Here is a 22,649-nt window from a genome sequence, read left to right on the forward strand (position 1 = left end):
AGTTACTTACTTCGACATGTTTTCCCATCTTGTCGCAGGACAAAACCCTCATGGCACTGACAGCTGTATGAATTGTTATTATTAATACACACATGTTCACAGCCATGGTCAATGGATTTACACAGGTCTTTATCTGAGAATTGTTAAGAGAATTTCCTTATTAGATGATTTCTTAAATGCAAAACTGGCACAAACAAGCTCTGAGTGTAATTAAGTCTGTTATTTCTTTTACAACTGAAAAAACATATTCCCCATAAAAGTTTCAGCTACTCACTCCTGCATGTTTTCCTGTCTCGCCTCAATATAAATCCCTTGTGACACTGACACGTGTATGACTCGCCAGTTGGAACACAGACATGTTCACAACCATGGTTGACTGTTTTGCAGATATTTTTACCTTGGAATAATGAAAATTATATTTAGCATAGTTAGCTAGGTAAATAACTTTCACAAAATGTAAAAATTATGCAATGATCTTCCATGAAGGAGCTCACTTCATGAAGTTGATTCTATATTAAAGACACAAATAACACACTACTGTTGCATGGTGTGTTTCATTAACAGATCAGGAAGTACAAAACAAAGATTAAACAACTTACTCCTACAAGTTTTCCCATCTTCCCTCAGTATGAAGTCCTCATGACACTTGCAGATATAGGAATCCTCAGTATTAAGACAAATATGTTCACAGCCATGGTCAACTGAGTTGCAAACATCTTTATCTGATAAGAGTGGATGGAGTTTGTGAGGTGAGGTTCGTTAGGGAGAGATAATACCTTTTATTAACCAGCTCAGATAGTTGGAAATCACAAACGTACACATGTGCAAATGCTCACAGCCACAACACTTAAAAGCCTCAAATAAAAACATACTTTTATAGCTCAGGCTACTCACATCTACATGTCTTTCCATCTTCCTTCAGTATGAATTTTTCACGACACTTGCAGATGTAGGAATCTTCAGTATTCACACAAAGTTGTTCACAGCCATGGTTGACTGAATTGCAAACATCCTTGTCTGCAAACAGAACAGTTGGTAGTCAACATACATCAGCAGAGGCCTCGATTATATGTGTAATTCATCAAATTAAGTCCTCATGCTACTTACTTCTGCAGGTTTTCCTATCTTCTCTCAGTAGAAACCCATCATGGCATTTGCAGATATACGAGTCATCAGCATTAACACAAACATGTTCACAGCCATGGTTGACTGATTTGCAAAGATCTTTATCTGAAAACATATGACAGCTCTTGCTAGTTAATGCATTTCTACACAAGCATGAATGAGCTGCAGACAGAAAGTATGCTGATAAATATCAGACTACTTACTTTTACATGTTTTTCCATCTTCTCTTAGCAGGAATCCCTCCTGACACTTACAAACAAATGAATCACCAGCATTAACACAAGCATGTTCACAGCCATGGTTGACTGATTTGCAAATATCCTTGCCTGGGAATAGTGAGATAATATTTAATGTGGTTTGCTAGTTTAACTTTTTTTATAAATACAAAGACTGGGGGGGTAATCCCATGAGCAAAGAAAGCTGGAAGTCTGCAAACTGAAAGCAAATCTCTGGCTAGTTAAATGATAGACAGGTTAGCTTACATGCAGCATAAGTTCTGTACCATCTGAGCAGAAAGAATTGCATGGTTTGGATGGGCTCCCACTGACAATAAATCATTTTAGGATTAATCTGACTAGATTAAGGAGGAGGACTTTACATTAAAAGCAGTCAGAGTGAAAGGAGGGAATAATTTAGTACAGTCATTTAGCACAAATTCATGCCGGTAAAACCAAAATTAAGCAAAATGCTACAGGACATGAAGCAAAATAATTCTTTAACATCCTTACATCAATGCCAAGAGTCTGCATAAACCCCAGAAGAGTAGGAACTACTCATTTAAGAGGATAAATAAAATCTAACTGGTATTGCTGAAAATTGATGGAAGGATTTGTATGACTGCAGTGTTAAAACCAGTTGGTTAAAACCTCTTCAAGAAGGACAGATGGGGAGAAAGTACAGAAGGAAGTGGAGCCATCTATCAGCATTCCCTTTCTTTTTCACTGCAACACAAAAGAAAATATTCTCAATTGCTAATGGAGAACTACCTTTACATAGAAAGTAGAACAGTACTGACAGTCAAGTACGGATTAACTCTTCAGCAAAATACTTAGGTTTAATGTGTAGGGAAAAAAACCCCTTGTATTTTTACAAGAACTTCAGTCTGAGCCAAATTACCTGGAGGTCTCATGCTCCCAATACAAAAATTCCAAAAATCACTACAGAGGACAATCTTCTAACTCAACAAGCATTATGTTTAAGACATGACAATCTAAACTAGATCCCATTATAGCAGATAAAGAAGAAATTACCATGTAAGTAAAAATTAGCATCTGCTTATACACAGCTGTGTGCAACTCAGACACATTTGTTGTTTTTAAACAGAATCAAATACAAACCAGCAGCAGACATGGCTATTACTTCAAAAGGATGAGATTTACGTAGCTGAAAGCAAATATGAACCAGAGTCTTTTGGGATGGGGGGGAATAATAATAATAAAAAAAAAAAAGTCAATGATTGCACTATTTAAGGTTATTTTACTAGATAACTCCCTAAAATAATCTAAAAAGAATGTCAGAGTAGTTAAAAAAGCAACCTCATTTAAAAATTGAGATTGAAAACAGGTATAAGATTTGAATAATAATTGAAAGAAAGGAACATTCACAGTACTTACTGAACATGAAAATATTAGGAATTTGAAAACACTGAAATAATAAGATAAAGGACAAGGGGGTGCATAGCCAACAAAACAAAGGATAGTATGAGTAAGTTATTTAAAGACTATTAGGGACAAAAAGCATTCTAACAATGTATTGTTAATTAATAGAAATGGTAAATTGCCAAACTTAATGCAGAAATGTTAAAAATATTTAGTGTATTCGGATCTGAACTTATGAAATAGGCTACTGATGATATTGTTGGAGTGAAGAGTTTCATCAGCTGAGAAGCAGGTCACACAGCACCTACTAACACACACATTTTTAAATCAGTAACTCCAGATAATTTGCAGTGAAGAGTTGTAAAAGAGCTGGCTGAAGAACACCTTGGATACTTCTTGTTACTTTTCAGTAACTCCTAGAACTCTGAGGAAGCCCCAAAACACTGAGCAGTCTCCATCCCCAGTATATGCACACACACTGAAAAAATACTATTGTTCCAGTGTTTGAAAAGGATGAGTAGCTCATTGTAAGCCTGTCAGCTTGACATTGATCCGCACTAAAATAATGGAATAGATAATGTGGAACTTGATTCAGAGTAAAATCAAAGAAAGAGGATTAATATCAATCAACTTGGTGTTATGGAAAAATAGATCCTGGAAAACTAAATAAATACATTTTTTAATTGAGGATCGTTCATAAAGCTCATGCTGTTCATACAATGGAACATTCAGTAAGGCAGCAGTCTTGGTATTTATTTTGATTAAGGAGATAGACTACAGAATCAACATTATATGGATTAACACTGGCTAGAGAGGTCTTCAGAATAAATTGTAAATGAGGGAATATCAAGTGGCTTTGTTTCTGAGAATTTGCCCCGCTCCTCTACTACTTCACATTTTTTATGAACAACCCAAAAGAAAATACAAAATAATCACTGACAAAGTTTGTAGGTTACACCAGATTTGAGAGAATGGCAAATAAAAATAGAGCAGCTGCTGATATAAGGAGACATGATCTTTTTGCAAGCTGGTTAACAGCAATTCATACGTATTTAAAATAGCCAGAACTAAGCTTATACATGTAGAAACAAAGAATGAAGGCTGTACTTACAGGATGTAGGACACCTATGTGACTGAGAGTCTTAAACAACTTATAATCACGGTAGATAACCAACAGAACACAAGTGCTAGCAGAATATTTTGGTCACAGACTAACGGTATCTTTGGTCATAAAAAAAGACAGATTAAAAAAAAAAAGATAAAAAAGGATAGGTAGATTCAAATAAGAATTAGGTGAGTTATTGTTCCTTTACCCTGGACCTTGCTGTGTGTCCTATTAGAAGACTTCGTACCACTGTGGTGCCCCCACAAGCATGGTGATAAATAGCAGAGGTTTTAGAGGAGCAAGAAGAGACTTATGAAAAGATTAGAAAATATATAAAGAGCCTGAAGGAGTTTTATCTGCTTATCATTTACAAAAGAACATGCTTAGAGGTTAAGTTAAGGAACAGGTTAAGTCATAATGTGCATGAATATACACAGAATGACTCAGTGGCAATTAGAACTTCAGCCCATCAAAGTAAAATGCAGCAACATCCTATGCTCAAGATTAAAACTCAACGTACTCAATATAGAAATGAAGCTCACATTTTAAAAGCTACATTCAAACCTTAAAATTGGCTGATTTTCTGAAATGTATCTTTACTTCAAACAATAATTAATTCATAGAAGTCTTATGACCTATAGAGAACAATATTCTGTTCTGACCACTATGAATTGGTGAATAACCTCCTAATAAAAGGAAAATGAAATTTCTTCTTTTATTCATAAGCTACTTACTTCGGCATGTTTTCCCATCTTGCCTTAGTACAAATCCATCATGGCATTGGCAAGTGTAAGAATCATCATCATTAACACAAAGATGTTCACAGCCATGACTGACTGATTTGCAGATGTCCTTATCTAGGAATAATTTAGATTTTATTTACTACAGTTTGATGAAGGAGAACATTTCCAAAACTTTAACGACTGAAAGTAATAAGCTCCCAGAAATAAAGATTTTATCCTCCTTTTTGTCAGGCAAAATCCCCTATAAGAAGACCTACCTCTAACACAATATGTTTCTTCAGTAGACCTCTGAGTGCAAAAAATACAGTAACATAAAATAACTTACTTTTACATGTTTTCTTATCTTCCCTCAACACAAAACCCTCATAGCACTGGCACATGTATGAACTATCAGTATTCACGCAAACATGCTGACAGCCATGGTCAACAGAATTGCAAACATCTTTATCTGTAAAAAAAATAAGGTTGCCAGTATTTAAAACATGTCTATGAATGCACAGATTATAAAGGATATCTTCTATTAAAGATAAGGATACTTACTTCTACAGGTTTTTCCATCTTCCCTTAGTGCAAATCCCTCATAACACTGGCAGATGTATGACTCATCAGCATTAACACAAACATGTTCACAGCCATGGTCAACTGAACTGCAAATGTCTTTATCTGAGAACAGTTGATGATATTTGGTTAAAGCACATCTACAGCGAATGTATCAAGCAGGGAGAAGTAATAGCTTTTATTAGGTCTACTGATATCACTGGAAGAAATGGGCAAAAATTTAGGCAGCAAACACTTCTTACTCTTGGTACCTGAAAAATTGTGAGTCGTCTTTGTCTCCAGTCATATCAGTTTGGCTATTAAAATACACTATTTTTGTCCACAGAGTCTCTTACAAGCTTCTGGCAGATATAACAATACTACTCCTATATTATAATAGTAAACTGTTGTTGTTGTATTTGTTAGAACACTTCCACAAATCTACATACTGTAGATAAAAGCCTATGAGTAATTATCAGAGTACTTACTTCTGCATGTTTTCCCATCTTCTCTCAGAAGAAAACCCTCATGACACTTGCAAACATACGAGTCATCTTCGCTAACACAAATATGCTCACAGCCATGGATGACTGATTTGCAGATGTCCCGTCCTAGGAATGATTGATATAAATACAGGTTTTGAATGAAAACATGTTAAAAAAATGTAGATATCAAAAGGAAGTTTTTTTTCCAGTAAGAAGTGAAAAATCCTTTCTTGCTTGCCTGGTGCACGTGCAAAAATGTTCAATAGATACCGATCACTCACTTCTGCAGGTCTTGCTGTCTTCTCTCAGTGAGAATCCCTCACGACACTTGCAGATGTAGGAATTGTCAGTGCTAACACAAATATGCTCACAGCCATGGTTGACTGATTTGCAGACATTTTTACCTGGGAATAGTTTAATAGATAAAAAATTGTGTTAGTTAAGGGCAAAATGTTCAAAGTCTTACAATTCCCAGCTACTCAATGTTCTTGTCCTTGCTAGTGTACTGGACTCGATCCTGCAAATCATTTCTAGCACCTGCTGTATTTTTTTATTGTAACGAAAAGGTACATCTTTGTCCTGCTAACTTTACAACCTTACTATTAAGGAAAAGTCCACTGTTCCAGTTCTAGAGTTTGTAGCATTTCACGTGTACCTAGCATGCAGATTAGTGACCCACAGGGATTTCCAAAGGCACCTAAATCCCACATCCACATTTCAAGTAAACTTTCTGATGAGAAACAGATCTTTCTATCATCATATTTTATCTTCAGTAATGAACCTGCTCAAACCTGAAATAGTTATGCTTTTTTTTCCCTGTGCTTAACTTCAGAAGTTGTTTGTCATTTTTCTGTAAAGTAGGATTACAAAAGTTTGGTGTATGTAGTATTCAAGGGTAGTGAGAAAGACAAATCACATGCTCCTGCTGTGAAGTTCTGGAAAATTGTCAGCTATAATTGGGCAAGCAGATGTTCGGTGGGGTTTTCTGATACAGAATTTAGATACAATTCATATTTCAAAATAAAATAAAATACAATCTATTAATTAATGTTAGATAAACTAACATCTTGCTTTCACTTTCTTCCCCACACCCTTTATTTTCCTGCAAGGACTTAGACTAGACTAGACTAGACTATTTCAGTTGGAAGGGACCTACAACGATCATCTAGTCCAACTGCCTGACCAATTCAGGGCTGACCAAAAGTTCAAGCATGTTGTTAAGGGCATTGTCCAATTGCCTCTTAAACATTGACAGGCTTGGGGCAAACACTGACAGGCTTGGGGCATTGACCACTTCTCTAGGAAGCCTGTTCCAGTGTTTGACCTCCCTCCTGGTAAAGAAATGCTTCCTAATGTCAAGTCTAAACCTCCCCTGGCACAGCTTTGAACCATTCCCACACATCCTATCCCTGGATACCAGGGAGAAGAGATCAGCACCTCCCTTTCCACTTCCCCTCCTCAGAAAGTTGTAGAGCAATGAGGTCGCCCCTCAGCCTCCTTTTCTCCCAACTAGACAAACCCAGAGTCCTTAGCTGCACCTAATAGGACATTCCTTCCAGCCCTTTCACAGCTTTGTTGCCCTCCTCTGGACACATTCAAGGACCTTCACATCATTCTTAAATTGTGGGGCCCAGAAGTGTACAAGCTACTCGAGGTGAGGCTGTACCAACACTGTGTACAGCGGAATAATTGCCTCTTTTGACCGGCTGGTCATGCTGTGTTTGATGCACTCCAGGATGCGGTTTGCCCTCTTGGCTGCCAGGGCACACTGCTGACTCATACTGAGCCTGCTGTCAACCAGCACCCCTGGATCCCTCTCCGCAGGGCTGCTCTCCAGCCACTCCTCTCCCAATTTATACTTGTGCCTGGTGTTACTCCGTCCTAGGTGCAGAATCCAGCATTTTGACTTGTTAAATTTCATTCCATTAATCATTGCCCAATGCTCCAATCTATCTAGATCCCTCTGGACTTCTGCATGGACAAAACATTTCACTTGCTTTTAGAGTGACAGTACTTTTTGAGTCAAGCAGAATTTGTTTCTGTTTGTGTGGAATAACAAAGTAGAGTGTTGTGATACACAAACTGAGAATAAGTAGCTTTTCATTTGTCATGGTAATATCTGTATGACCTTAATTTTTTTTTTCTGTAAATGTTTTTTAATAGCAGATGTTGATGAGATCTATGGGTATTATTGGGATTACAATTACAAAAGACTTAATGCCTATGTGTTTTTCAGAGACTTATCCATGATTCTTCTTTGATCACTTAATGATCTAAGCTATAAAAATGGAGAAAAATCTGCAATTAATTTTTTCTTGATATCTGCCACTCATTGTAACTGCATACTGTAGTCAAATGTGTAATGCAATTATCTCTTTTTCAATCATCCTTATCCCATGCTGCACAAAATGAACTTTCCATTAATAATATTGCAAGCTTCATGCTGCAACAGGCTTTAGAAACATTATATACTTTTGCCTTGATTTGAGAAGAAAATTACAGTTGTCCCATATAAGGATGTAAGTCAGAATAAAATAGTTTTGAATCCACAACAGTCCAATTTCAGGGCTACTTTTTAAATGGCACAGATATTTAGGGTGTGATTCCGGTGCCTAAAAGTATGCATCCAGTACCACTTTAGATGCCTTAGCATATCCAAGATATTGACATACTGCTGGCAAATATGACACCAAAGGGGAAACTATGAACTTTTCGAATCCTTGAGCATTTAAAATGACATTGGACAGCAACGTTTAGGCAATCAAATCCTACCTTACAGATTTCTTCTATGTCTGTAATAAAAATCTAACTCTGAGGTGCTGAATAATGACTTACGTTTACATGTTTTCCCATCATTACGAAGCCTGTATCCTTCAAAACACTGACAAGTATAAGATCTGTCGCCATTTACACACAAATGTTCACAGCCATGATCACTCAGAGCACAATAGTCAACTCCTGTGGGAGCAATTGAAGTTATTAAAAAAAAATTAACAATAATGAATCAATTATTTTGCATCTCTAATATTTGCATGGCATATAAGCAAGTAAATATAAATACATTGAACTGCTTAAACAATAATCCAGTTCCTTATTCGATAATATACACATAGCTTCAATAAAATGTAAGAGGGCCTTGTGGTGTACTTTCTATTGGTTGCTTTAAGCAGAGTTGAGAAATCATACTTTCCTATGCTTAAAATAGCTCAACAGAGTCCAGTCCACATCTCAATACTTACAAACTGAATTTAAAAAAACAAAAACAAAACACCTTAGCAGTGATTTTATATAAGACAGTGGCAAAGACATAAAAGCTACCTTGTGAACATTATTCTTTAAATACAGTCTCTAAATGGCCCGATGTGAAGGTGGCAGTCCCCAGAACTCACTTGTGCACCTAACTCAGCTGCCGTGGCAGCAAGCAGAAAACCTCTCAGGGACCTCACTGGGCTTTGGCTTAGACTATTCCAGCTTTTGCAAAGAAATGCAAGTGACAAGTACTGGCAAATATGGTCCACTTTTCATCTTAAATTTCGTAAGTGTTTATTCTCTGTAATACAAAGACATAGGACCCCTGGGATCCCACAGGCAGCACTTGCTACTATCTATTGGCTACACAGACAGTGTCACTCATTTTTTTGTAACTGGTTGTTAGAGTAGAAACCTGTTTACTCTTCAGGTGTTCCCACAGCTGCCTTAAAGATACTTATGCCTGTGTATATGACACCAGAATTGTAATTCCCAGATGTTTTCCCATTAGGAGGGGTATATGTTAAATGCTAATCCCTTCCATTCAACTGCTCATTCAGGAAATCCCAAAGTGCCAGAACTCTTTTCATGATAGCCTGAAAACATCCACGAGTTTTCAACAGCTCATCTGGAGCTCAGGAATAGGACAAATCTCTTTCCTAAATATATATGAGGAGAGGGGTATGCTGGCAAGAAGAGGAGCTATTCAAAAGGGCTCAGTTTCATTGCACGGAGGGATTCCAGAAGCTGCAGCACTGTTTTAATGCTGCTGATAGGTCTCCAAGTACGGCCTGGAGGAAAATAACTCAAAGAGTGAAAAAAACACCTCTTTTTACTACAAAGGAAAAGGGATTTTTCCATATGCAAGTTGATAAAACTCAATAGTTAGGCTGTTTCTAAATTTGCAGTGGTTCTTTCAGATAAATGTCTAGATAAATTGTTTCTAGCAGACCCTATCACTGTTACATGTATACTAGTTCTGCTTTGCCACTGCAGCTCTCTAGAAAGGGGCAGACAGAAACAAAGTCTGTCAAGGTATTGGATAGGGCTAAAAAGGTTAGCATGCAGGCAAAGACAAGGTTAAAGACAAAGACAAATTGCCTTTACTGATTTGCCTCACTTCTCCCTAGATAATTTTTGTGACTGAGCACTTGCAGTTTGACTTCTGTTAAAACTGTGTTGCCTGAGTGCAAGAAATGGAGCAAACTCTGGAGCTACTCTAACACTGAACAAACTTGAAAAATAATGTACCTCCAAAATCTGTAGAAAAAGCAGCCAAAACCCTCTCATCAAAGAGGTCCAGGAAAAGTCACCAGGTAAAATGCATTCACATTCCTCTTTTCCTGGTCCTTTCTATATACTGTTTTTCCAGTGAAGGAGGCAATTTGGCTATTTGTGAAACTGCAATGATTCTCAATGATCATTGGATTTATAAAGGGCAGAGAGCTGTCATGACAACTTTTGTTCATTTATTAAGGGTTCCCATGCAAAATGTAAGGCTCAGTGGGGGACTCTCACTTTTCCTCCTGCCCCAGGTGAGCTGATGCAGTTTGCTTGGGGGACACTACTGTCAAGAATGACCTGTCAGTCAGACACATTTGTCATATGAATGAAAAACTGTCTCTAAGACCTGGGGATGAACAGATCTTCCAAAACTTTTTTTGAATATGTGATGATTTACAGTTATCTTGACAAGTATCCTTTCCTAAGTCCTTTTTCTGTCTGTTTCCGCTTTCAAATAATTATTAAAGTATTATTGAAATGCAGACTGTAAGAATAAATCGAAAATGTGTCCTCTTCCCTGTATGAAAACAGAAACCTTTCCCGGGTGAACTGACATCAAGGAGGGTCCCACAGGACTTACGTGTGCAGGTTTTTAGGTCTTCATTGATGACAAATCCTTCAGAGCACTGACAGACATAGGAGCCATCCGTATTTAGGCACAGTTGCTCGCAGCCATGATTGCTTTCAGCACAGTGGTCCACTCCTATTGATGTGTGTTAATAATTGAAGAAATCACATTGGAGCCTTAGATACATACACTATGACACCGTAGTTAGTACACGATGCCTTTGCAGAGTAAGGGAAAAAGATCAGTACAACTTTTTATTTATGCAGTATCCCCACTTATTTGAGTAACTTGAATCAATTAACAACACCTAAGTAAAATGAATACAACAACCCCACTTGGCAGATAACAAACTTGATGAAGTGCAGATTTCCCTTGCCAAAAATCACAAAGGGAAACTAATGCGGAGTGAAGGGAGAACCTTGAAATACTACCTAGTCTTACCTGCAGAATCATGCTTGCTTTCTTTAAAAAGCAAGACTCTCTCTTTTGTTCATCATAAAATTTTCTCAGAGAGAAAGTATGAATAGTAGTAACTCTTGAAACAGAAATTATGGCTTTCATATTATTTCATAAACAGTAAATTCTTTTTCAACAGGATGAGAAATCATCAATTTAGAACTTAACCTGCCAACAGATTCAAGCAGTTAAAGCCTAGTGGGGGACAGATACAAATTATGAGTGTGAGAGTGTCTTAATATGTTCCTTATCTTTGATTTTCCTATTCCTATTCCAGGTAAGATAAAGTGGAATATTTTTTTTAGTCTTGTATGCAACTGGTTGTGTGAAAGATGAAGGGTGGGGGAAGGTAGAGAGAGGTGTGAATTGGGTTTAAAAATTATATTGTCTCATAGAATGAACAGCAAAGCAGTAGGGTGAGATACGTGCCCTTGCAGATGTACTATGTAATCTGCTGACTCTGTAAGTACAGAAAAAGTACATTTTAGGAAAAAAGCTTTATACTGAACTTCCTCATAATATTTGTTTGACTTGTTAATGGCTATTTTTAGTTATATAGGCCCAAATTACTTTAGCTTAACTTGATCAAAAGTAGTGGAGTTCTCTCAGACACAAACAGTTTCATATGTCACTATTTGCAAATCATTTACAGATGTGAACAGGCATGTCTGTAGCTGTTTGTTTATGTAAAAAAATTTCTGTACTTAATGTAAAATTACTTAGTTCTAAATATTGCTGTTTATTAGTTTATTTAACTAAGCAACGAGTTTGCAGTAATTGGTCCAGATTTACCATTATATGTAGCTAGAGATAACGTTGGCTTGAAAAAGTGAAGCTGAGGTGTCAGTTTTTACTAGCTAAAGTAAGTTCCAGCTGGAACATTCTCCTTTTTCCAAGAGTTTACATCATCGTGAAGAGGCTTGTGTAACTTCTCAGAGCACACAAAAATGTGGGAAAAAAAAAGAAAATAACTATCCCCCCATATTCTCTATGAAAAATTGCATCTGTTTGGCACCATCTTTTACAATACAAACACCCACACTAATGTGAATTTTAACATTTAAATACTTTGGGTTCTCATGCAGAATCTTTTAACAGACTCTTTCAAAGAGTGGAGTAATCACAAAGCTGCTAATTACCAGGCTTTAGAAATTAGTATAACTGTAAATTTGGCCATCATGTGTGCTTCACTACATGTGTAAAAAAAAATGTAAGAAGGAGAAGGGACAGGGAAAGGCTCAGTATTTTTAAAAACAATGAGTGTTTTGGGATATATTAATTTTTAAATATTCAACTTGCGATAGCCTAAACCCATAATTGTTAAAAAGTTCTGAGCTCTTGCAACACATCCAAGTTTCCTTAAATATGGCTTTATCACAAACAGTTTATTTAAAAATAATTACTCCCTGGCCTATCAACTTTTTTTAAATTTCAGTGACTGAGAGTTCCTTTGGAAAAATGTCATAAGCACATCAAGAAAAATGCTGCCAGTATTTTTGATGATGTGCAAAATGGTTCTCTGCAATAAAAGTATCTTCTAAAAACCGAGTGACGTCAAGTGGGCAATGTTCTTTTTTTCTGGTGCAACACTGATCCTTTGTTTAGTAACATTCTTATAAAAAGAGGACATTTTATCAAACAGATCACTGAAAGTGTAAACATGTAGAAGGGGGAAGTCTCTACATATCTTCACATATCAGCATACATCAGTATCAGGTGTGCTGCAGTTTACATAGCCCATAGCAATGATACAGATGTTCAACAGCAAGCACTGCTTTTGTGTTAGACACCTTGGCTGAACACATTTCCCCAGTTATTGGGATTGAAGAAGATGATGCTTTAGTTCTCTATTAGATCAAGGATCTCACTATAGCATTACTTCACTAGGACTGGCTCATGGTGGACTTTACAGTAACACAGGTTTGCATAGCTCAGAAAGATCTCAAAAGGGACCCAGGAGCATTTTCTCTTTCTGTTCACACCTCGCCCCACTGCAGTAACTAGTCACCGCAGTTCATGAGACACACTCATTTCTGCACGTATTGCCATCATGTCATTGGGCGTATCCACGATGACATTTGCACACAAATGACTCTTCCATGTTAACACATTCATGTTCACAGTCATGCTGACCTAAAGCACAGAAGTTTACTTTTGTGGAGAAAAAAACAGTGAAGAATTCAAGCTGGCCATGAGGATTTCTGAAGTAAAACAGGCTTTAAAAACTCATTTTTCTTAAATGATACTGGATTCTGTGCTTTGGACACCTGTTAAAGCTGATAGTGAGCTGAGGACCCGAGAGTGGATTGCAAATACTTGGCTATGCCAGACTTTACTTTGACTCCCACAGACCTGCTCCTGTAGTCATCAGAAATCATGCATCGTGGTGAAGGAGGAATGCCTAGTGCTAGTTACCAGTGATACATTCTCCTTGATTTATAATGAGGGCATATATGCAAATGTTCTGCTTTATTTTACAAGTTTTCTAACCTGAGCCTTGTTATAACAAGGTTTGGAATAGGAGCTTGATCCTGGAAATGTCACCAGGTTTACAGCCAAATCCAAAGCCCCCTAAAGTTAAGGGAAAATACCCAAATGTGAATTACAATTTGCCTCTAATTCACAGTTATTCTTGGCAATAAATATTCTACACAATGCTGTTCTTTTGCTCCGATACTCACGAAGGCACATCCAATCTATAAAAACCTGAATGTATTAAGATACCATATAGATAATAAAAACCAGTATAGCATGGATTGCTGTAAAAACGGCACTGTGTAGACAAAGATGCTTCATGAGAATATATCTTTAAGATGAAAAGAAAATACAGTTCCAAAACCAGATAAATTTTATGAGTGTCTAGAAGTATAATTATGTTGCTCCAGGCAAGCTTCTTATTCATAAAATATCAGCAGTGCAATTCTGCCCCCCAAGAACTGAGTCACCAGATGAGGCTAGTTCCTTTTGCTGAATATATTCTCCTTAAACTTTAACAACATTACATTGAAAATCTGCTGTGATTCCAGGCCACCACTCAAGAAGAGCTGTAACACAAAAGTCTTTTTAAAGTAAATAGCATGTGTGATTGGTTTAGAACCCTGACATTGCTGAGGCTGTTTTTACATTTTTTTTAGGAAACTGGGGGGTTTTGTGTGTCACTTTAAGTTGATTTTAATAGCTATATTACCTATGCAATACTTTCCCAAGCTAATGAAATACATCTGTCCTTTGCTAAACCAACTGGGCAAAGCAAGGTGATTTTTTTTTTTTTTTAAAGTTGTTTGTGTCACTACTAGACAAGGTCAGAAAGTTTCAAACAAGTAATGAACTTATTGTTTTTGAGCCATTCTGGTTCCTATATTACTCCTTAGGTTTCCATAAATCTTTACAGAAAACATTTAATATACAATATACTGTACAAAACAGCAAACAGTATATTTTTCCAGCATGACTGGCTCAGTCAAAATTCAAGTTTATAAAGAAACATTTGTTTCAACCTTAATGATAGAGAAAACTTTCATCCTTTCAGAATGGGGACCATTCACAGCAGGTTTAAGAAAAAAAAGCAGATGAACTTTATTATGTCCAAGGGATTACTCACTTTTGCATGTTTTCTTATCTGGATTAAGTCTAAACCCTTCTTGGCATTGACAAAAATAGGAATCATCTGTATTAACACATTCCTGTTCACAGCCATGGTCCTGAAGAGCACAATAGTCTGGTCCTAAATGGGAAAAATTTGTGTCAGTGAGGAATATAATTACTGAGAAATAAGCTAAGTAAAAACTAGTTACTTTGTTTTCTTTTCTTTTGCCTTTTTTTTTCTAGGCATCATTCTGACTTATTACCGTATTGTTTCAAACTATGAAAATAAAATGTTCCTTTTTTCCAAATACCTGCTATACTTAGGTATACCTGATATGTACACTTCAATGAATTCTTTGAGAACACATGTACTACATGCAGTAGAGAAGTTAGAATCTTAAATACTTCTTAACATTTTGCAGCTAAGTCCTATACATTGCCTCATCAAAATTGTCTCTTTATTTTACTCAGAGCAAGTTAGATGTGATCTATAATAAATATACCAATATGCTTTTGAATGCCGTTCATTAGATCAAAGCAGGACAATCAGGTCATCAGGAGCACAGGTGTTTTAACAGCTCTGGGTGTTTGCTACATAGTTCTTCCATTTAAAATGCTCATGAAAGGGAAGATGAGCAAAGTCTAGAAACAGCTACTACTTGTGTATAAAGTACCTTAAGAAGGAAAGTAATTGTGCAGTAAGCACTGGGATATTTACCACATAGTGTTTACCACTATTGGTGAAGTCAAAGAACCTGACATTCACTTAGATGCAGTGTCTGGCCATTACTTAGTTTTGTATCAGTGGAATTAATTAACTTACACTAGTGAAAGAATGGCCTTAACCCCTCAGCACTGCTAAAAATATATAAACAAGTCACAAACCTAGTAAGTCACATTTGTGAAGACATCCAGGCACTTTTGAACACCTCATTACATAACCTGAAAACTGATATTCAGAGGTTAATTATTATTCCCAGAGGTAACTGGCTTCCTGAGGCAGGAACTGTTCTTTCCTTGTATGTGTGGCGGGCTAATGCAATTGAGCCTTTACATATGATGAAAGCCTTTAGCAATAATAAACCACCCATATTTGCAGGACAAACGAAGTGGAATGTGACTTTCTAAGAAAACCTGAGAGGAGTATTTTATAATTTATGAACTCTACTTCATATATTTATAGAACATTTCCTTTACCAAAGCTTTTTATGACAGCATATGCACATACACAGATACATAACACAGGGATATCTTATCTGTTTACTGAAAAAAAAATATTAGAAAATACAGTTTGTTCGAGAGTGCACTGAAGAGACAGAAACTATAAAGCCACGTTTGTGCACCAGAGGAATATGGCTGTATGCCTTCTGGAACTACTCCGTGCTGTGTTGCATTTACCTGCTCAAATCCTTGCTAACTCAAGTGTGCAGGACAGACTTTTCCTGGGTAAATGATTCTGAAGATGACCACAAGAGTTGAAAAATATGTATTATTATCTTTGTTGGAACCTTGAGGCTATTATGTTGGGAACACTAAAAACATATTTCACAGGGCTTCATTAACACTGTCCAGATTAAGGTTGCTAACAGAAGGCCTCTACGAGCTACAGCTCATGTGAAGCCACCCACAACTCAAACAGGGACCTTCCCTAAAGAACAACAGTTGAGGCTCAGCACCCTTAAGTACAAGCAGAAGCTATCATCCATCCTCTTGAGAGGAGCAGCAAGAGTGACAAAAATCCCCTTAATAGTTAACTTAGTAGCTAAGAATGACCTCTTCCTGCCTCACTGATAATCTGATTTGCTGCTCTCTTCCAGCCACACATAGACTTCTCTGCTGGTGTTGGCAGGGTTGCCCTCATGAGCAGTGTTCCTTGTATTTAATTCTAAGAAGTTTGGAGTAATTCCCAGAGAAAACATTCGTCAGATATGCACGACTGTACTGATAACATTTACATTTTCAAGCTTTTCTTTGTAGCCATGAGCATGAAAGCTTACTTTCTATTTTTGAAAGGAAAGCCAGGATTCTGAGATAATCACGAGATCTCGGGAGCTGGTGCCCCAGGCCCAGGTCTGCTTGCTGATGCAGAGATCTGTCTGGCATGGGTGTGAGTCTTGGCTAGTTGGCGATCATCCCCAAGATTCAGGATGTAAGCCAAATATGTAGAAATTTATATGAAAGATCTTAAATTTACAAACATTTTAAATCCAGTGATCTGAAGTTTGTTTCTTCATACTGTTTATGCTGACTCAAAGGCAGTGTGATTCATAACATATGGAAGCTAGGGGACACTTTTGTTCTGAAAAGCTCTCATGCTGTCTTGACTTTTGCAGCATTAAGAGCTACACAGTTCTTTCATTCATGCTTTATTTTATTAGCAAGGCTCAGAAGATATCAAGTGTAAGGAAAAGTGGTTTAGTAAGTTTTACTTATGCTTAGACTCAGGACATGCATCTTGAAAAAGATTGATTTGACATAGTATTTGCTCATTCCTCCCTGACTACTCCTTCTGAATCAATCTCTATGGCCTACCATGTCCAGCCACTTTGATTTTTCCCTAATTGCAACCTGATGAGATTTTCTCCCTTAACTGTAAACTAATTTAAAGCATTTACAACAAAACAGAATGCAGTTAAGATGGCAGAGGCGCACAGACCTCTAAGAGGCCTTGTCTGTGGCCTCTGCCTCTTGGCTTGGGAGCTGCATTTAATGTCAGGCTCTCACCCTTGGTTCTTGCTTGAGCTATGTTAGAGGTACACCTGTGCCTAGCCTTGCATTTTGCTGATGCTGACCTGCTGACGGGCTGGCTTGATTTCCTGAATTGACCTTAGACCTCTCTTGACACTATGGACTTCTCTGGTGATCATTGTGGTGTTGGCTGAGCCTGGTTAGTCATGGGATCTCTTTTGTTCTTCTTTGGGTACTGTGGGACCAAAGGCCTTGTCAGAGAGATTACTGACCCTGCTTGCCTTGTAGCCATCCTTGGCTCCCAGCCTGCACTCCATTGTGGAGCAGTGTACTTTTGTGTTATATGTTAAAGATCTCTTCCATTCCACAGAGATCCAACATGAAACCATAGATGTGCCTGCTGAGAGTTTCTGGTCAAGATCAGAGGGGAAATGACACTGGGAATGTGATTGTGGAGTCTGTTACCCCACCTGACCAAAAGGCTGTAGTGAATAAGGCTTTCACAAACAGATAGCAGAAGTCTCCAGCTCACAGGCTTTTGTTCATTTTGGAAATTTCAACCAGCCAAACACTTGCTGGGAGGGTAAGATATCATTGTGCAGGCAAGTCAGGAAGTTTCTGCACCAACTTGGTGACAACTCCCTAACACGAATTCTTGAGGGGTGAGGTTCTTCTTGTGTTGCTGCTGTGATTATGAGATGACTTGAGTTCACAATCCAGAAGTCTGTGAGGGGAAACAGCAGAATTCAGACTTCATATTTTACAAGCTCAGATTTCAGATTATTCAGGGAATTGCTAGGAAGAATCCCCTGGGAAAGAGCCAAGAAGAGAAAGAATGCCCAAGAGAGCTAGATGATTTTTAAAGAAAACTTGCTAAGAGCTCAGGAACAAATGATCCCATTGTACTGGAAAATCTGCTTAGAAGATCAAAGAGCTTTTCAGTGAAATAAAACACAAAGAGGCAAAATAGTAGAGTGAGAAAGAAGGACCAAGAAAAAAAGAGGAGTATAAAAGCATTGCTTAGGCACTTTGGAACAAAAAAAAGCCCAGCTGGAGCTATTACTACTGAGGTACACTAAGGGTAACAAGAAGGGAGCCTACAAATATGCTGGTAGCAAAAAGAAAGTCACAGAAAACATGGGTCTTTTGGTTGGGCGAACAACTTAGCGATGAACAATACAGAAACAGCCGAAAAAAGTAATGCCCTTTTTATTCCTGATTCTCACAAACAAAGCCTTCTCTCAGATTTCCATTTGTACCAGCATTGTTTGGGAAGGAGAGGGGCTAGCAACATTGGTTAGAGACTACTTAGATAAACTGGACATACACAGATTCATGGGATGACTGGTATTCGCCTGTGGATGCTGAAAGAGCTAGGTGATGTGACACTACTATCTATAATGTATGAAAATTCATGGGGACTGAGAAAGGTCCCTGATAACTGAAAAATGCTAATGTTACACTCATCTTTAAAAAAAAGGCAAGAAGAAAGATCCAGGGAGCTATAGACCAATGCGCATCGTTTCAGTCCCAGGGTCATGGGGCACATCCTCTCAGAATCAGATTCCAAATATATGAAGGACAAGAAGATTATCGGGAATAGTCAACATGGATTTACGAAGGGCAAACCACACCTGACCAACCCGTTCACCTTCAATGATGAAATGACTGCATCTGTGGACACGGGAAGATCAGTGGATGTAATACACCTTGGCACCAGTAAAGCTCTTGATGCTGCCTCCCACAGCATTCTCATTTGGAAGCTGAGGAAGTATAGGCTGGAAGAAAGAACTGTTAGGTGGGGTAAAAATTTGCCAGGCCACCAGCCTCAAAAAATAGTGAACAATGGCTTCATGTCTGGCTGGTTGCTGATAATGACCAGGGTACCACAGATGACAGTACTGGGGGTCACATTGCTAAACATCTTCAGTGACATAGATGATGACACAAAGTGCACCCTCAGCAAATCTGTGGGTGACACTAAATTAGGGACAGTGACTGTGTCCTAGTTTCAGCTGGAATAGAGTTAACTGTCTTCCTAGTAGCTGGTACGGTGCTATGTTTTGAGTTCAGTATGTGAAGAATGTTGATAACACCGATGTTTTCAGTTGCTGCTAGTAGTGTTTAGACTAATGTCAAGGATTTTTCAGCTTCTCATGCCCAGCCAGCGAGAAAGCTGGAGGGGCACAAGAAGTTGGCACAGGACACAGCCAGGGCACCTGACCCAAACTGGCCAACAGGGTATTCCATACCATGTGACGTCCCATCCAGTATAGGAACTGGGAAGTGGGGGCGGGGAATCGCCGCTCGGGGACTAGCTGGGTGCCAGTCGGTGGGTGGTGAGCAATTACACTGTGTATCATTTGTACATTCCAATCCTTTCATTATTGCTGTTGTCATTTTATTAGTGTTATCATTATCATTATTCGTTTCTTCTTTTCTGTTCTATTAAACTGTTCTTATCTCAACCCGTGGATTTGCTTCTTTTCCCGATTTTCTCCCCCATCCCACTGGGTGGGGGGGGGAGTGAGTGAGCGGCTGCATGGTGCTTAGTTGCTGGGTGGGGTTAAACCACGACAGACTGAAAGCAAATAGCAGAACTTCAATACAGAGGAACTTTGATAAACTTGATGATTGGACCAGAAGATATCTTGTGAAGTTCAGTGAGGAGAATTGCAAAGTTCTGCACCTGGGTTGGAAACAACCCATGGTTTTTACAAACTGGGAAGTGAGCTGCTGTCAAGAAGCAGCATGGGCCAGCTGCTCCCTAAGGGAAGGAGAGCCAGGAGCCAAGGGTGATAATACAGCTGAGCAGGGCAGGGGCCTTGCCAGGCAGGCACTGCCCTGCAGTACCCAAGCAAGATGAGCAGGGCAGGCCTGGAAATGGTAGCCAGGTTTATCCAGAAGTCCAGATCATCAGATAAATACATGCTGCTGAGGCAGGTCTGAGGACAAGTCAGGAAGCCAGCCTGCATGTCAGGATGAGGTGAGGCCACTGCTGGTGAGGGCAGCCAGGGTCTGACACAGCCCAGTGATCGCTGGGTAGGTCCACAGCAGCAGGGCAAGGCCACGGTCAAACTGGGAAGTCAGTCTGCAGGTCAGGTTCTGGCTCAACAAGGGCTATTGCCAGGCCCAGCTGGAGACTGCGCTTGGCGTACTTTGTCCAGTTCTTGAACAATCCCTTCCCTTCTCCCCCCACTTATAGGGAATAAACTGAAGAGGCCTCAACAGAGACCTACTGCTGGGACATAGTGCACCTGACTTGTGCACTTGAGGAATCTGGTCTTACTGAGTTTGGTGAAAAGGAAGGTATCTAACTGCAGCCTACAATTACTTCTTGTAGGTCACTACAAAGGTGATGGAGCTAAACCCTTTTTGGTGGTGCCAGATGATGTAACAAGGAACAATGGTCACCACCTGTGGCTTGGGTGATTCGCGCTGGACATGAGGAAAATGTTTTTCACTAGAGGGATAGTGCAGCAGTGGAACAGGTTGCCCAGAGAGGTTGTGGACTCTCCACTGGAGCTTTTTGAGACTCGACTAGACAAAACCATAGCTGACTCGATCCACGGCTTGTGGCAGTTCCACTTTGAAGAGGAGGCTAGAGTACATGACTTTCAGAGATCCTGTCCAACCAGCATTTGAAAACTTTTGTGTTTCCAACACAGACAGCAGCCCATGGCCAGACTGACAGTCTATATAGCCCAATGTGCTGTGTCAAGCACAGCACATTATACCTAAGCACTGTATACCTAAGTAAGAGGATAGAGACAGGACAAGCCTGAAATACTATTTTCCCAGAACACTCCCTCACTTTCCGGCAGTTTGTGCATCATCAATTCAAACAGGTTAAAATAATTCATACAGTTAGACTGTAAACTAAAAACCACTCAAGACATATAAAATGTTTATGCAGTTTTAAGGTCTTTGTTCAGTTCAAACTCGGGGGAAAAAACAGTGCTTATAATACACATTCTTAAATAGAAGGAATTAACAAAAATCTGTGCTTGTGCAGTGGAAAGCACTTATGCTATAGTAAGATTTCAAAAATATATGGATGTAGAAGCATACGTGGAAGTATAAAAGGATTTAGCCAGCCCTTAGCTGACAGATACTTGACAAATGGGCAAATTCATACAATTTACAAGCAACGTGAACAAGTACAAACTGTATTCTGGCCCTTGGGGAGGCAGGAAATTCACCTCCCCTGACTCTGACCATCTGAAAATTAGGTGTCTAGCCTGGCAAGTCCATTCAGGCTCCCTGCATAGTCAAGGAAAATACAGGCACTTCCATAAATTTGTGTCAGAGCTGTGAGCAATCACCTTCTAGAAGTGTGTGTTTCTTTTCCTTGATCATAAGGTCAGATGTACAGCCTGGGTTAGATGCTTTCTTTCTAAATGTTAAATTTAAGTGAAATAGATACCAAGCATAATATACAATACAGTCTATAGGTTAATATAGTCTCTCATCATAAAGACTGAAATGCCCCCAAGGCTGTAAAAACACAGAAATGCAGTGCTATATTGATGCATTTTTTGAGAAATAATGTTTGAACACATTATTCAATAATATGGGCTAAATTCACCACTGGCATCAGCAGTTCCACTCACCTAAAACTAATGGAATTTGTCTGCTTACAGACACAACATTTCTTTATCAAGGCCCATATTTATGAAGAAAGGTAACTAGGAAGGTACATTAAGGTTTTCCCTTCACATTTCATGAAAGTGAGTTATGACATTAAACACAGTGGAGTTTTTAGCTTGTTTTCCCAATTATAGGAAGCCTTGGCAAGAGTACTTTCTGGTCTGTCAATTCCTCTCGGCTTTATATCCACTCCTAACTCCGGTAATTTTTGAGCTTGTTAGCCTGGTATCAATCTAGTTTGACAAACAACAAACAAGCAAAGCCATGAAGTTATTATAACCTGATGGAAACATGGAAGCTTGCTAGAAGATACTGATGTTGCCAGAGCTTTGGCACACTATCAAAGAACTCACTCTTGAGAAAAATCTGTAGGAAAATAGGCTGCAATGTTTCCTTTGATTGTGGAACTACTCTTATTTAATTGTAGCTTGTCTTACAAACTGAGCAGATTATAAATTGTCTTGCACAGACTTGTTTGTTTACCCAGCTAGGGACATGATATTCTAACTGAAAAATCTGGATAATCAGAGACTATGCAAGACAAAGCTTTGGGCTTTTACTGTTGAAAAGGAGCCT

At 38.6% G+C, this 22,649-nt stretch overlaps 1 protein-coding gene across 12 annotated transcripts in view; it reads right to left on the bottom strand.

Moving 5' to 3' along the window:
• The window catches only part of MATN2 (matrilin 2), a 77,389-nt gene that overhangs the window by 14,152 nt on the left and 40,588 nt on the right, over nucleotides 1-22,649 (bottom strand). For 8 of the 12 annotated variants that reach the window (XM_030011326.1, XM_030011322.2, XM_030011325.2 and 5 more), the window contains 14 exons: nucleotides 14,752-14,874; nucleotides 10,707-10,829; nucleotides 8,429-8,551; nucleotides 5,875-5,997; nucleotides 5,597-5,719; nucleotides 5,112-5,234; nucleotides 4,897-5,019; nucleotides 4,563-4,685; nucleotides 1,329-1,451; nucleotides 1,108-1,230; nucleotides 895-1,017; nucleotides 600-722; nucleotides 275-397; nucleotides 11-133 (listed from right to left, as the gene is read on the bottom strand). In XM_030011326.1, the coding sequence (XP_029867186.1) occupies nucleotides 11-133; nucleotides 275-397; nucleotides 600-722; nucleotides 895-1,017; nucleotides 1,108-1,230; nucleotides 1,329-1,451; nucleotides 4,563-4,685; nucleotides 4,897-5,019; nucleotides 5,112-5,234; nucleotides 5,597-5,719; nucleotides 5,875-5,997; nucleotides 8,429-8,551; nucleotides 10,707-10,829; nucleotides 14,752-14,874 (1,722 nt within the window). The remainder of the gene's footprint in view (nucleotides 1-10; nucleotides 134-274; nucleotides 398-599; nucleotides 723-894; nucleotides 1,018-1,107; nucleotides 1,231-1,328; nucleotides 1,452-4,562; nucleotides 4,686-4,896; nucleotides 5,020-5,111; nucleotides 5,235-5,596; nucleotides 5,720-5,874; nucleotides 5,998-8,428; nucleotides 8,552-10,706; nucleotides 10,830-14,751; nucleotides 14,875-22,649) is intronic. The other 4 variants (XM_030011330.2, XM_030011331.1, XM_030011329.1 and 1 more) reach the window with 4 other exon arrangements.

The sequence above is a fragment of the Aquila chrysaetos genome, chromosome 4, assembly GCF_900496995.4.
Source record: "Aquila chrysaetos chrysaetos chromosome 4, bAquChr1.4, whole genome shotgun sequence".
NCBI lineage: Eukaryota > Metazoa > Chordata > Aves > Accipitriformes > Accipitridae > Aquila > Aquila chrysaetos.